This window comes from Leucoraja erinacea, chromosome 7, assembly GCF_028641065.1.
Source record: "Leucoraja erinacea ecotype New England chromosome 7, Leri_hhj_1, whole genome shotgun sequence".
In the NCBI taxonomy this organism is placed as follows: domain Eukaryota; kingdom Metazoa; phylum Chordata; class Chondrichthyes; order Rajiformes; family Rajidae; genus Leucoraja; species Leucoraja erinaceus.
This window is the reverse complement of record NC_073383.1, coordinates 873,900-889,469: the sequence shown is the minus strand read 5'-3', so window position 1 is coordinate 889,469 and position 15,570 is coordinate 873,900. Positions and strand designations below refer to the sequence as shown.

The following is a 15,570-nucleotide window of genomic DNA, read 5'->3' as shown; positions in this document are numbered from 1 at the left end:
TAAACCAGCATCTGCAGTTCTTTCCTACATACTTTATACTTTTCTTTCACTCGGGATAAAATGTGGACTGTGTCAGTGGCAATAATCAACAAAGATAGACACAAAATGCTGGAGTAACTCCGCGGGTCAGGCAGCATCTCTGGAGGGAAGGAATAAAGGGTGACGTTTCAGATCGAGACCCTTCTTCAATAAACAACATTTGACAAGTGCCATTTATTTTATGCTCATTTTAAACATTGAACATTTGCAGAACTTTAAAAGCAATAATATATTCAAAAGATTACGCCCTGACAACAAAGAGAGTTGTGTTTATACTTGTCTTGGAATTGTTTATTCTCTCTGGAATCCAGAATATTCCCTTTAAGTGAGAAGTGGCAGGCTATAACTCCTGAAATATCAAAGCTATTCCTCAACTGTTTTTATCTATTCCCACTGCATTTTCCCTCAATGCTCCAATTATACCATTTTCATACATTAACTGAAGCAAACAATGAGCACTGACTTCAACTACTGGCCAAATTTGATTTTTGATCAATTTGTTATCAACTCAATTAAAATGCTTGAAAATTGTACATATACTTTTTCCACCTATTTTGAATAATAATTTATCATGGATTGCTCTTAGTTTAGTTGCTCATTAGCATTGATGCTGGCATAGTTTTATAATGAGAATCACTTTTGCTGTTACGCTTTCTGAAAGTAGCTGCATGGTCTTTCGTTTAAGATGGACACAAAATGCTGGAGTAACTCAGCGGGACAGGCAGCATCTCTGGAGAGAAGGAATGGGTGACGTTTCGGGTCGAGACCCTTCTTCAGGTCTTTGGTTTAGTTTACTTTAGAGATACAGCGTGGAAACAGGCCCTTCGGTCCACCGAGTCCGCACCAACCAGCAATCCCTGCACACCAACACTGTTTTATACACACTAGGGACAATTTACGTTTATTCCAAGCCAATTAACCTACAAACCTGTACGTCTTTGGAGTGTGGGAGAAACTGGAGATCCCGGAGAAAACCAACGCAGGTCTTGGGGAGAATGTAGAAACTTTATAGAGACAGCACCTGCAGTCAGAATCGAACCCGACTCTCTGACTCGGCGAAGGGCCTGTCCCACTTACGCAACTTTTCAGCAACTGTCTTCGACCTTCAAGCTCGAGAGCACTCGCCTGAAAAACCACGAGCTGGATCGACCATCAGCGATGAAACCGCGAGCTGGATCGACCGTCAGCATACACACACACACACACACACACACACATCTCAAAGGCGGGGGTCAGGGAAAGCGGGGGAGCGCTGTCTGAAATTCACAGGGTGCAAAGCCAAGGTGATACCCGCGATGAACACGAAGGTAAAAGATGGCTGGCACAGTGTGCGGTAAGTTCTTTAAATGAGCGGGGGGGGGGGGGGGGGGGAAGAAGGGGATAGAAGGGGGAGAGAAGGGGAGAGAAGGGGAGAGAAGGGGAGAGAAGGGGAGAGAAGAGGGGGGGGAGAAGGGGGGGAGAAGGGGGGAGAAGGGGGGAGAAGGGGAGAGAAGGGGGAGGGGGGGGGGGGGGGGGGGAGAGAGGGGAAGAAGGGGGAGAAGGGGAGAGAAGAGGAGAGAGAAGTAGACTCTTTTACGAAGCCAGACAACTTTCAATAAAGAGCGGGCATTTAACTACTGGTCGGTTTTCCTTGGTTCTGAAAACTCGTGCTTACGTTTTTTTCCACCAATGAGGCAATTACAATGCCCAGTCAGCTCAGGACTACGGCTACCTTGACTGCCTATAACTACATGGCGACTCCACTACCACTGCACTACGAGTTCAAATGAACCATGCCTACCAATTTTTACTCGCGGAGAATGTTTCAGCACATTGAAACATTTTCCTCGACCAAACTGTGGCCGTGAGTATGCGGGAACTTCTCTCGAGCATGAAGGAGAGTTACAGTGATCTCCTAGGATCACGTGTCGACCACGCTGCGAGTTTGTGGCGAGCGCAAACTCTTCTAAACTCGCAAATGAGGTCGCCATAGTGGGACAGGCCCTTGAGGCAGCAGCTCTGCCGCTATGCCACTGTGACCCTGGTTGTTAACAAGACCCTGAAATAAACTTAGAAATTCATGGTAGTTACCTTTCATTTTTCATGTAGGTCAGCACAACTTCTGACAGCAGTAAAGTTGGACAAGCAGGGTTTAGGCCAATCTCCATCAGTGTGGCATCTAACTTCACTATTTCAGTTAGATCAATACCTAGCAACTTGTAATCTACACCACACAGCCAACCTGCAAATCCAAAAGTGAAATACAATTATAAAAAGACCATCAAACCACAATTAGACATTTAACCAAATGCATTAAGAAAACAAATTATTTTTGTAATATGCCGTTTAATGTGGATTGTTCTACTTTTATGATTCAGTTTTATTGCTTCCACTGCAAAATATTCAGGATCCATTGTACACAAAAGACAAAATGAACTTTCATTATGCAGAAGGTAGACAAAAATGCTGGAGGAACTCAGCGGGTGAGGCAGCATCTATGGAGAGAAGGAATAGGCGACGTTTCGAGCCGTGATCCTTCTTCGGACTAATGCGGGGGGGGGGGGGGGGGGGGGGGGGGGGGGGGGGGGGCGGGGAAAAAAAAGGAAGAGGCAGGCAGAGACAGTAGGCTGTGGGAGAGCTGGGAAGGGGAGCAGAAGGACGGAGAAAGCAAGTACCATCTGAAATCAGAGAAGTCAGTGTTCATACCGCTGGGGTGTAAACTATCTAATCAAAATATGAGGTGCTGTTCCTCCTATTTGCGCTGGGCCTCACTCTGGCAATGGAGGAGGCCCAGGACAGAAAGGTCGGAATCGGAATGGGAGGGGGAGTTGAAGTGCTGAACCACCGAGGGATCAGGTAGGTTAATGTGAACTGAGCGGAGGTGTTGGGCGAAGTGATCGCCAAGCCTGCGCTTGGTCTCACTGATGTAGAGCAGTTTTTTTTCATTATGCAGATATATTTTGTCAATTCTATTATACATTTTAACATTTTCTGCAACTCATACCAATAAATTTGATAGATAAAAAATGAAATAAGCTCCCCCAAAGCGCTCTTGCTTTTCAAATAAACAAAGCTGGGTTATTGTATGATACTGACTATAAACATGTTTAGCAAGAAGGCCTTAAATCACTTGGCCATTGTATCACTGTCAAAAGCTGCGCCAAAGTCAGCAAGCATTTTCAATGATGTATTTGAAAATCAATCATACCCATTTGGGCAGGCCCCTTTTCATCTGTGCAGCCTATGAGTTCTACAAGCTCCTGCTTGTTTTTAATCAGCATGGCTTTGCGTTGAACGACATCTGGATAATCCACCTCGTACATAATTACATTTTTCAGCTCCCCACTTGCTTTTAGCCGGAAGTACAAGGAATCAAAGCCAGCTCCAAGTGAGAGGATCTGCAGAACACATACCATGCTCTAATGAACTATTCTTAGTCACTGTCAGAACTCAAATGTTCAGATGATTATAATGCTGAGTTAAGCATACAGTTTCTCACTGTTTAGTTACACAGTTACTTATTTAAAAATAATTAAACTGCACCAGCTGCTTGTACCTGAAAATATATGTGAAAAACACATTCTGGAATATTTAGAATACTGGTTCTTGACATGAAGACTGTGCAAGTGACTGATTAAAAGCAAAAACATGTTGTTAGCACAGCTAACAATGGCCTGTTTCCTTTATCATCGTTACTTTTTTGCATATCGTTCATTCATTTGTTCTATATCTCTCTACATCACCGTCAATATCTCTCGTTTCCCATTCCCTTGAGTAGTCTGAAGAAGCGTCTCGACCCGAAACGTCACCCATTCCTTCTCTCCAGAGATGCAGCACGGGAAACTGGCCATGAGTTACTCCAACATTTTGTCCTTGCCTTGAATTTTTTCCCGTCTTAGTCCCGGCTGAGTGCACACTGAGTCAAACCAGTCAAAACCCTCCATTCATGCTTGTAAATCTCAATATATGTCTACTTGCTTCCAATTTATTTTTAAATGATCTACTAATGAACGCTAAGGACAGCATGTAACCATTTCATTGTCCTATCTGGGAGCTGACATTCCACACCGACTACCACTCTCTGCGTAAAGACCATTTCCCCCTCATATTACCCCATAAACTTCTGTCTGAAGTCCCAAAAAGGCCTGACAGGTCAGATTTCCTCTTGTTTGAATAAGTGAACCAGATGGGGTTTTCTCAAAGGGAAAAGTTTTATGGTCATAATTTTATGTTACATGCTATTAACTGAATTTTTAATTTCCGCAGCAGTCACAGTGGAATATGAATTACAAGCTGCTGCCCTGCCCTTAATTCTCTGAGGTGGCAACACACTATTCACTGTAATAAAGTACAGATTTGTGTTCCCCTGTATATAGCAATGTTACAAAATTTTGAGATTTTAAAAATCAAGTCTGCAATTTATCCCATTGATAAAGAAACCAATAAGTTTAATTTGGCACCAAATTCTACTTTAAATCTCCAAGTATTCTCTCTATATTTTTTCATACTCGGAAATTAGCATCTTGGCCAAAATTGATTTTCAATGGACATACTCCAAAAAAGCTGTGATCTTGGACAGTCAATAGCCCATTTCTTAAGGAAAGATTAACATTTTTAAATAGCCCAAGTGTCCAAAGATTATTCACAAATAATTCACAATATAACATGATTTTTATATCTAATTTAAATTTTTATACTCAAATGACAATAAACTCTCAATTGCTGTAACTTGACATTGAATCGGCTTTTAGTGGGTTCATGTGCCCAGTGCTGGTTTGGAACGACCATTTCATTAGGCTTCAAATGCCGAGACATCACGGGATATGGCCCAAAATGAAGTCACAAAAACTTGCCAGACAGGTTAGATATTCCTCCATTTGAAGGACATAAGGTGATACCTTTTAATGTTTGCTTTTAAAACAACAGCGAAGTGCGGCTTTATGTAATTTCATAATTTTATGTTACGTGCTATAAACTGAATTTTTAATTTTGCCGCAGCAGTCACAGTAATGATTTACTATGAAATTACAAGCAGCCTGTAAAAATGCCCGTTTTAAATTCTCCTCCAAACAGCGCCAACACACTATGTGGGCACTGTAATTCCCAAGTATTCAGGAGGTTTTGTGTTCCTACTGTATGTAGCTCCCAGCCTAAGATACATAGACAATAGATGCAGGAGTAGGCCATATGGCCCTTCAAGCCAGCACCGCCATTCAATGTGATCATGGCTGATCATCCATAATCAGTACCCCATTCCTGCCTTCTCCCCTTGATTCCACTAGCCGAAAGAGCTCTATCTAACTCTCTTTTGAATGCATCCATTGAATCGGCCTCCACTGCCTTCTGAGGCAGAGAATCCCACAAATTCACAACGCTGGGTGAAATGGTTTTTCCTCATCTCCCAGGTGGTCTGTCTGAGTGAGCTGCTTAGCAGAAAAACAGTTATTTCTCCACAGGAACATAGAAGGTTAACCAGTACCTTACAGTGTGAGGAGAACAATGCATATGACTCACAAAGTCACTGTGAGTCGCCTCAGAGTCATAGAGTCTTACAGCATGAAAACAGGCACTTTGGCCCAACTTTCCCACACTGGCTAACATGTCCCTTCTGCACTAGTCCCACCTGTATGTGTGTGGCCTATATATCCCTCTAAACCTGTCCTATCCATGCACCTGTCTTAAATGTACTTTCTTAAACAATGCGATACTACTTGCCTCAACCACCTCCTCCGGCTGCTCCTTCCATATACCCACCACCATTGTGTAAAAATGTTACCCCTCAGGTTCCTATTAAATATTTCCCCCCTCACTTTAAACCTATGTCCTCTGGTTCTTGATTCCCATACTCTGGGCAAGAGACTCTGTGCGTTTACCCGATCTATTCCTCTCATGATTTTGTACACCTCTATAAGATCTCCCCTCATCCTCCTGAGCTCCAAGGAATAGAGTCCTAGCCTGCTCAACCTCTCCCTACAGCTCAGGTCCTCGAGTCCTAGCACCATCCTCGTAAATCTACTCTGCACCCTTTCCAGTTTGACAACATCTTTCCTATAACGTGGTGCCCAAAACTGAACACAATATTCCAAATGTGGCCAACAACCGCAACATGACCTCCTAAAGTCTATACTCAATGATCTGACTGATGAAGGCCAATGTGCCAAAAGCCTTTTTGACCACTCTGTCTACCTGTGATGCCACTTTCAACAAACGATGTACCTGTGCCCATAGATCCCTCTGCATTACAACACTCTCCAGAGCCCTATCGTTAATTGTATTGGTGCTGCCCATGTTAGTGCTCCCAAAATGCAACGTCTCACATGTTTTTGTATTAAATTTCATCAGCCATTCCTCAGACCACCTGCCCAACCGATCAAGATCCTGCTGCAATTTTTGACACACCCATCTTCACTATGAATGAATGAACAAAAGTTTATTGGCCAAGTATTCACATACAAGAATTTGCCTTGGTGCTCCGCCCGCAAGTGACAACATGACATACAGTGACAGTTATCCCCCTGTCCCACTTAGGAAACCTGAACGGAAACCTCTGGAGACTTTGTGCCCCACCCAAGGTTTCCGTGTGGTTCCCGGAGGTTTTTGTCAGTCTCCCCACCTGCAACCTCCGGCAACCACCTGCAACCTCTGGGAACCGCACGGAAACCTTGGGTGGGGCACAAAGTCTCCAGAGGTTTCCCTTCAGGTTTCCTAAGTGGGACAGCGGCATTATTAGGAATGACACATAAAACATTAATAATATAGATGTTTCATGAAAAAGTGGGTGGTACTTTTGTCTCATTCAGATAAATGTATTTTTTGTTGCAAAATTAAATGTTTAATAACACTTTAATAAATTATTTTCATGAATAAAATGAACAAAGTAAAATAGCCAATGTACTCACTTGCCTCTGGGGGTAACCTTCTGTGTGTCGTAAAAAACAACGCAGACTATAATCCACTGCCTTCGCCCTCACGTAGTAGCCACTTAATAGGGAAAATAATATTAACATTTATTTTCATGAAACATATAAAACCTATTCCAATATATATATAATCTCCTCTGAAATACAATTTGTTAAACTCCTCTGATTTAGCTGACATGGACACAGTAGAGAGAACAGCCTCCTACTTGCAATAACCTTTATGCTTTTGCAATTCAGGAGCAAGAGAGGCTATTCTCACTATAATTGGAAATTTGAAGCAAAATGCCATGCTTCCACTCAAGCTCAAAATCATTTTAACAGCGAAGTAAATACAGAACCAAAACTGGCAGACTAACGGCTTCAAGCATTTCTCAGCTCGGTTCACACTTATCAAAAGTTTGCATGAGATTGCAATGCATGTCTTGGTTATTAGCAGTCTTAGCAGTGTTCTGAAACACTTGGGTGGCACAGTGGTAGAATTGCTGCCTTACAATTGCAGAGACCCGGGTTCAATCCTGACTATGTGTGCTGTCTGTACGAAGTTTGTACATTCTCCCTGTAAACATGTGGGTTTTCTCCGGGTGCTCTGCTTTCCTCCTACATTCCAAAGACGTGCAGGTTTGTAGGTTAATTGGGTTCTGTAAATTGTCCCAAGTGTGTAGGATAGAACTAGTGTAAGGGTGATTGTTCAGTGGGCTGAAGGGCCTGTTTCTATGCTGTATCTCTAAACTAAACGTCACATACACGTCACATCTGAAACTATGTTTTTACTGGTACATCCTATGACTGCCCCTTTGCACAATGTTGGTAGGATGGTTCAGTTGCCTGATTACAGCTGGAAAGACACTGTCCCTGAATCTAGTAGTGATGGGATCCATTGATGCATTTTTACAAATTTAATATCTGTTCTGGGACTAACTTGGCACATTTCTGTTTGTGCCAAAAGACAATAGCAGGCACAAGCTTGTGATTATCATGAGGGGGGGAACAAAATCCAGTTACGTTCAGCTTTGCATATTTATGGCTTATTCCCATTCATAAGAACATTAACAGTAGAAGTGACAGGAGGCGATTCTGCTCTTCAAACCTATACCTCCACCATTCAAAAACAATCATAGCAGATCTTCTACTAAAACCAATGATCCTGGCCTGACTATATTTCTAGATTCCTCATATATCGAACAATCTATCGGTGTCAGTGGTGAATTAATCAATGACTGAGCCTTTGGAGTGGAGAATCTCAACGACTCATCACCCCCACCGTGAAAAATAAGAACTAATTTTGTTCTGTGCACTAATTTTGTTCTTAGCAAAGTAACACTCAAATAAAATTCAAGATTCAAATTGCATAATGACTTTTAACAGTGTGGCTAATAGGATGTTATACAGCACCATACCGATTTATGAGTGGAGTTCTTCTGGTGGGTTTATTTACAAATCCTTTCAGGAATCCATCAGTGAAGTAGCCTAAATTGACCATCGAACACTTGCTAACAATACTGCTGTCATTTGTACCTTGGACCTGCAAAAAGATCAATATAGTGATCATGTAAATGGGCAAACATTTTAACACTGAACGCTAACATTCACACACACACACAGAAACATCTGCTGTGTACCCCAAAGTCAATTTTATATCTGTCTCTTTTGCAACTTGTTTTTTATTAAGTTTGAATGATACAGCACTTCTACATTTTACGGTAGCTGCAAACCCAAAGCTTACAACAGAATGAAATATTACGTGGATCTTGAGATGCAGTGAATTGAGGATCGAAACCAGGCCACTGTTTAGAGAGCAAAGAAAAAAGTTGCGAACTAATAAGACATTTTTGATACAGTCACACTAATATAAAAACACAGCTCACTCTTAGCATATTGTTTCAATTTTGTTTGGCATCCTTTATATTGCACTAAAAGTTAATGCTAAAAATATCCAAGTTAAGTGACTGTATTAACTGCTTCATTTTAGTCAAAATCTTTCTCTTTGCTAAGCACCTGTGCTTTATCTGCTGTGGCCACCTGGAGCTTCCAGTTTCCAGCTATTTCAATTCCCCACCCCATTCCCACACCGACCTCTCTCTATGTCTTAGAAGGAACTGCAGATGAGAGTGGATCTTATTGAAACATAAGATTATTAAGTGATTGGACACGATAGAGGCAGGAAACATGTTCCCAAAGTTGGGAGAGTCCAGAACCAAGGGCCACAGTTTACGAATATGGGGTAGGCCATTTAGAACGGAGATGAGGAAAAACTTTTTCACCCAGAGAGTTGTGAATCTGTGGAATTCTCTGACACAGAAGGCAGTGGAGGCCGATTCAATGGATGCTTTCAAGAGAGTTAGATAGAGCTCTTAAAGATAGCGGAGTCAGGGGATATGGAGAGAAGGCAGGAATGGGGTACTGAATGTGGATAATCAACCATGATCACAGCGAATGGCAGTGCTGGCTCGAAGGGCAGAATGTAGCCTACTCCTGCATCTATTTTCTATTGTCTACAGCCACTGGTTACCTGCACCAATCCGTCTCTGAAGTTATCTCTCCCCATCCCTCCCCCACCTGACTCTACTCACCATTCACCCACTTCACCTGGATTTGCCTATCATGTGTAGAAAGGAACTGCAGATGTTGGTTCACTGAAGATAGGCACAAAATGCTGGAGTAACTCAGCAAGCAAAGTAGCATCTCTGGATAAAAGGAATAGGTGACGCTTCAGGTCAAATCTGAAGAAGGATCTCGACCCGAAACATCACCAGAGATGGTGCCTGTCCTGCTGAGTTACTCTAGCATTTTGTGTCTATCTTGCACCTTTCATGTGCCAGCACTTGTCTCATTCCCCTCACCACTTTATGCTGGCTATTTCCCCTCCACTCTTTCGGTGCAGAGAGGTCTAGACACACAGTCTATCAATTTCCCTCCACAGTTCTTCCAGCAGAATTTGTTCCAGATTCCAGCATCTGCAATCCTTTATGTCTCCCTTTTATTATCAGCATTTTCCCTTGGTAGATTTTCATAGTTCTTTTTAAAATAGGTTCTTCATGATTTGAACAAAACCAGTATTTATTGACCACCTTTAAACAAAGTGGCTCATTAAAGAATTTCAGAAACTGTTCAAGTATCAACTATACTGGTGCATATGGAGTCAAATATATACATTAGGTAAAAGCTGCAGTTCACCCGCATCCTGCAAACCACCACCAACTAACGAGTAATTTCATGAACATTATAGAAGACTAGTTTCTTTTAATTCCAGATTATTAGTTGAACTAAAATTCTAGAGCGATGATGGTGGAATTTCTTTGAGGTCTCTGGATAACTAATCTTTCATATAATCACATGATCGCCACTATGCTTAGTCTCCTAATGTGATGGATTTCCACAATGCTTCCTCCCTGTCTTCCCATTTTCATTGGCTCTTTAGAATAGTTATAATATCTACTTTCCTGGCGTCTTCTATGCAATGCTTTGATCAAAAGTATATCCTAATGATAGATTGGATGAAGAGGATTTCAGATGTTCTTTCATCTGTTTATAATCTCAGTTAGGCCGCAGAGTAAGAACAAGGCGTTACTCCTGGGGATGTTATGAAATCAACACAAACAAGCGTGGCCTGTTGCAGCCAATACACTGGCAGGGATCGTGATCCAGATCTGCTTCCCTTCAAAGTTTCCCATCCCAGTGAAGCAGAACCAAAAGTACGAATGTGGCATTGCAGAGAATTGTGATCACAGCCCAGACCATCACACAAACCAACCAACCTCCCTTCCATTGACTCCATTTATACCTCACGCTACCTCGGCCAGGCCTGCAGCATAATCAAGGATGGGCCACTCCCTCTTCTCACCTCTCCCATCAGGCAAAATGTATAGAAGTGTGAAAACACACACCTCCAGATTCAGGGACAGTTTCTTCCCAGCTGTTTTCGGGCAACTAAACCATCCTACCACAATGGGAGACCAGTCCTGAACTACTATCTACATCATTGGAGACACCCGGACTAGCTTTGATCGGGCTTTACTGGTTTTATCTTGCATTAAATTTTATTCCCTTATCATGTTCTGCACACTAAGAATAAGGAGTAAGCCATTTAGAACAGAGACGAGGAAACACTTTTTCTCACAGAGTGGTGAGTCTGTGGAATTTTCTGCCTCAGTGGGCGGTGGAGGCCGGTTCTCTGGATGCTTTCAAGAGAGCTGGATATGGCTCTTAAAGATAGCGGAGCCAGGGGATATGGGAAAAAGGCAGGAACGGGGTACTGATTAGGGATGATCAGCCATGATCACATTGAATGGCGGTGCTGGCTCGAAGGGCCGAATAGCCTACTCCTGCACCTATTGTCTACACTACGCATGGCTCGATTGTATTCGTATATTGTCTTTCCGCTGACTGGTTAGCACAATAAAACTTTTAATTGTACCTCGGTACCTGTGACAGTAAACTAAACTAAAGCATACAAGGGATTACATTATGTTGCACTGGTACCATTTCCAATAGAGTCTGCTAAGATGATGTGACATGATAAAAAAGTGAAAAAGTACTCACCAAAAATTAGTTTCAGTATATACATTTTGAATGACACAGTGGAAAACTTTTTAATGCCTCTGTCCCACTTAGGAACCTGAACGGAAACCTCTGGAGACTTTGCACCCCACCCAGGGTTTCCGTGAGGTTCTCGGAGGTTCCGGTCACTCTTCCTAATGGTCGAAAGTGGTTTCCGCGTAGTTGAGCTTCTTCTATGTTCCGGCGATTATTTAAAAATATTAAATACCGTCCTCGACTAAAAATAGGTTGCCCTTTTAAAAATCAGTAATTTTTTAGTCAAAGCCGGTTGCGATGCTAGTTGAAGGTGGTTGCCGGAGGTTGCAGGTAGTGGAAGGTAAGACCTCCCTGGTGGAATAAAACTGGGTGAAAAAAGGCATCGCAACCGGCTTCGACTAAAAAATTACCGATTATTAAAACGGCAACTTAATTTTAGTTGAGGCCGGTTTTTAATTTTTTGAAATAATCGCCGGAACAGAGAAGAAGCTCGACTACGCGGAAACCACTTTCGACCATTAGGGAGAGTGACCAAAACCTCCGGGAACCTCATGGAAACCTTGGGTGGGGCGCAAGGTCTCCAAAGGTTTCCGTTCGGGTTTCCTAAGTGGGACAGGGGCATTAGAGCTGGTGCCTCAAACCACCTGCAATCCCGATTCAATTCTAACCTTTAGTGCTGTCGTTGTGGACTTTGCACATTCTCCTTATGCCTGCTTGAGTTTCATCTCCATGCCATTTCCTCTACATTCCAAACATGTGGGAAAATGACCATTAAACTCGATTAATCTAGCACACTCAGGGCTGTGGTGGCAATTTTTAGAGATAATTGGACCTTATTGCAATAAATACTTCAACCTATTTCATTTTAGATGTTACACTATGGTACGATACATATTCCAGCAAACCAGGTACATTTGAAGAGGGTGGAGCAACAAGGGGCCACAGGTTACTACTGGAAACACTGTTCTTTTCAACATCGAATGCTGTGCAAACTAGGTACAATTTCACTTAGCGGGCAATAGAACAAGAAGCAGTACAGCACAGGAACAGGCTCTTTGGACAAACTTCCATCTATCTGTCTGTTGATAATCCATATTCCTCCACTCACTGAATATTCATATGCCTAACCAAAAGTCTCTTAGACACCACTATATCTCTCTCCACCACGACCCCTGGCAGCATGTTCCCGGCATCCACCATCCTCTGTGTAAAAAAAACTTGCCTCACACATCATTTCATATTAGCATTTATAATATAAACAATCTGGATAATTGTGCAAATTTCAGGAGGTTGCGCACGTTTGAGAAATGGGTAGAAATATGATACATAAAATTTAGCACTAAAAAGTGTGATGTCATTCAATCAGTAGGAAGAAAATACAATGTGAACTTAAATAAAAGTTAAAAGTCACAGAAACATGTCAGAGAGCATTCTATACCTTCATGTTTCTATGTTTCATCCCCCACCAGGAAGCCATTAAATCCCTCCGTTTCCTCTACTGCAGAACCATCCAATTTCCCTCTACTAACACCCTACTCCGCCTCACCTTCAACAGCTTCTTCTTTGACTCCTTCCACTTCCTCCAAGTCCAAGGCGTAGCTATGGGCACCCGCATGGACCCCAGTTCTGCCTGCCTCTTTGTAAAGTACGTTGAACAATCCCTGTTCCAGGCATACACTGACCTTGCCCCCAAACTCTAGCTCTGTTACATTGATGACTGCATCAGTGCTACCTCCTGCACCCGTGCAGAACTCATGGACTTCACCAACTTCACCACCAATTTTCATCCTGCACTCAAATTTACTTGGACCATCTCCGATACCTCCCTCCCCTTTCTTGATCTCACAGTCTCCATCACAAGAACTAGACTATTGACGCGTCTATGTTATCCACTGACTCCCACAACTATCTCGACCACACTTCTTCCCACCCTGCTTCCTGCAAAGACTCTATCCCCTACTCCCAATTCCTCCGTCCACGCAGCATCTGCGCCCAAGATGAGGTGTTTCATAGCAGAACAACCGAGATGTCCTCATTCTTTTGGAAATGAAGGTTCCCCTCTCACATCACAGATGAGGCCATCACTCGTCTCTCCTTGGTACCCTGTAATTCTGCCCTTGCTCCCCCTCATCACAACAAAGACAGAGTCCATACCTTCCACCTCATCAGCCGTCGCATATCTATCTATCTATATATATATAAAACTCAAATCAGTCCGCCTGCCGTCCGGCTGCATTTCTTCCTTTGATTCATTGCCACGCCCAATCCAGACGCTCAATCTCCGAGATATTTTCCATTTCGGTAGAGATTTCGCTTTTCTTTCTAAGTATCCGCTCCTCATTTCATTTCGTCGTGTTGAAGTACATGTTTTTAATCAAATCCTTCCCCCCCCCCCCCACCCACCCCCAAGTATTTCAAAAATAAACAGGCTTCTCCATTTACATGTCAGCTTCCAACACACTTCGAAACAAAGTTGCAAGAGAGGAACACTGAACTTTTCACTGCTGCAGCAGGCAGGGGAGGGCTGCAATCTTACATTTGGGAACGGGCTCAGTTCCAATGGTGGAGACGGGTGCATGGTGGAATATTGGGTTGGGGGATCACACCATTGGGGGAGCAGACCCAACGGGTCTGCACTTGGTCTAGTATATATATAAAACTCAAATCAGTCCGCCTGCAGTACGGATCCCTTCCTGCCTTTCGATTCGTTGACGGCTGCTCCTTCCTCAGCTTCCAACACACTTCGAAACAATGTTGCAAGACAGGAACACTGAACTTTTCACTGCTGCAGCAGGCAGGGATTTTTTTTTAAAGAGGCAGGGCAGTGGTGGAATCTTACTTTTGAGAACGGCTTCAGTTCCATTGGAGGAGACGGGTGCATGGTGGAATATTGGGTTGGGGGATCACACCATTGGGGGAGCAGACCCAACGGGTCTGCACTTGGTCTAGTAATACATAATCCTCCGAAATGTCCGCCACCTCCAACAGGATCCCACCACTAGCCACATTTTCCAATCTCCACCCCTTTCCGCCACCTGCAGAGACCGTTTCCTCCGCAACTCCCTGGTCAACTCATCCCTTCCCACCTAAACCACCCCCTCCCCAGGTGCCTTCCCCTGCAACCGTGGTAGATACAACACCTGTCGCTATACCTTCTCCGTCGACACTGTCCAGGGACCCCGGCAGTCCTTTCAGGTTAGGCAGAGGTTCATTTGCACCTCCTCCAACCTCATCTACTGTATCCATTGTTCAAGATGTGGACTCTTATACATTGGCGAGACCAAATGCAGACTGGGCGATCGTTTCGCGAAACACCTTAGCTCAGCCCTGGTTCTGGACACTTTAATTCTCCTTCCCATTCCGACACAGACCTTTCTGTCCTCTGTCTCCTCCATTGTCAGAGTGGGGCTAAATTCACATTGGAGGAACAGCATCTTATATTTTGCTTGGGCAGCTTACAGCCCAGTGGTATGAATATTGATTTCTCTCACTTCAGGTAGCCCCGGCATTCCCTCTCTCTCTATCCCTCCCCCACCCAAATCACACTGGCTTCTCATTAACACCCTACAAAGTGGCTGCAATGGCCTGTTTGCTTTTTCATTGTTACTTTTTTTGCATGAAAGATATTGTTCTTTATCTCTCCATTGTTCTTTTATCTCTCCACATCACCATCTATATCTCTCATTTCCGTTATCCCTAACCAGTCTGAAGAAGGGTCTCCACCTGAAACACCACCCATTCCTTCTCTCTGGAGATGCTGCCTGTCCTGCTGAGTTACTCCAGCGTTTTCTGTCTAGCATTCTATAGACAATGAATTACATCTAATGGTTGAGATCAGTGACTCTGCATTAGTTCTGATGAAGGGACACTGACCTGCAATGTAAACTCTGTCTCCCCAGAATGCTGACTGACCCGTGAGTGTTTCCAGCAACTGATTGTTGATTTACAAATTAAATAAAGGAACTTCAGGAACAGTCATGCTTCAAAAACTCTGATGATGACAAGTGGCGTGATGGATTGAGAATGTCACTGAACACAAAAAAAGGTTGCTTGGCTTGATTACAAGAATAGCGTTCACAATTGCAAAAATTATGCTCAA

The 15,570-nt window shown here is 43.2% G+C and overlaps 1 protein-coding gene across 1 annotated transcript in view; it reads right to left on the bottom strand.

Annotated features, from left to right (window-relative positions):
* Positions 1 to 15,570, bottom strand: part of lcmt2 (leucine carboxyl methyltransferase 2) — a 57,722-nt gene that overhangs the window by 27,862 nt on the left and 14,290 nt on the right. Inside the window, exons 2-5 of the mRNA XM_055637633.1 lie at positions 8,336 to 8,460; positions 6,918 to 6,999; positions 3,227 to 3,416; positions 2,110 to 2,260 (exon numbers count right to left, since the gene is read on the bottom strand). Of these exons, the coding sequence (XP_055493608.1) occupies positions 2,110 to 2,260; positions 3,227 to 3,416; positions 6,918 to 6,999; positions 8,336 to 8,460 (548 nt within the window). The remainder of the gene's footprint in view (positions 1 to 2,109; positions 2,261 to 3,226; positions 3,417 to 6,917; positions 7,000 to 8,335; positions 8,461 to 15,570) is intronic.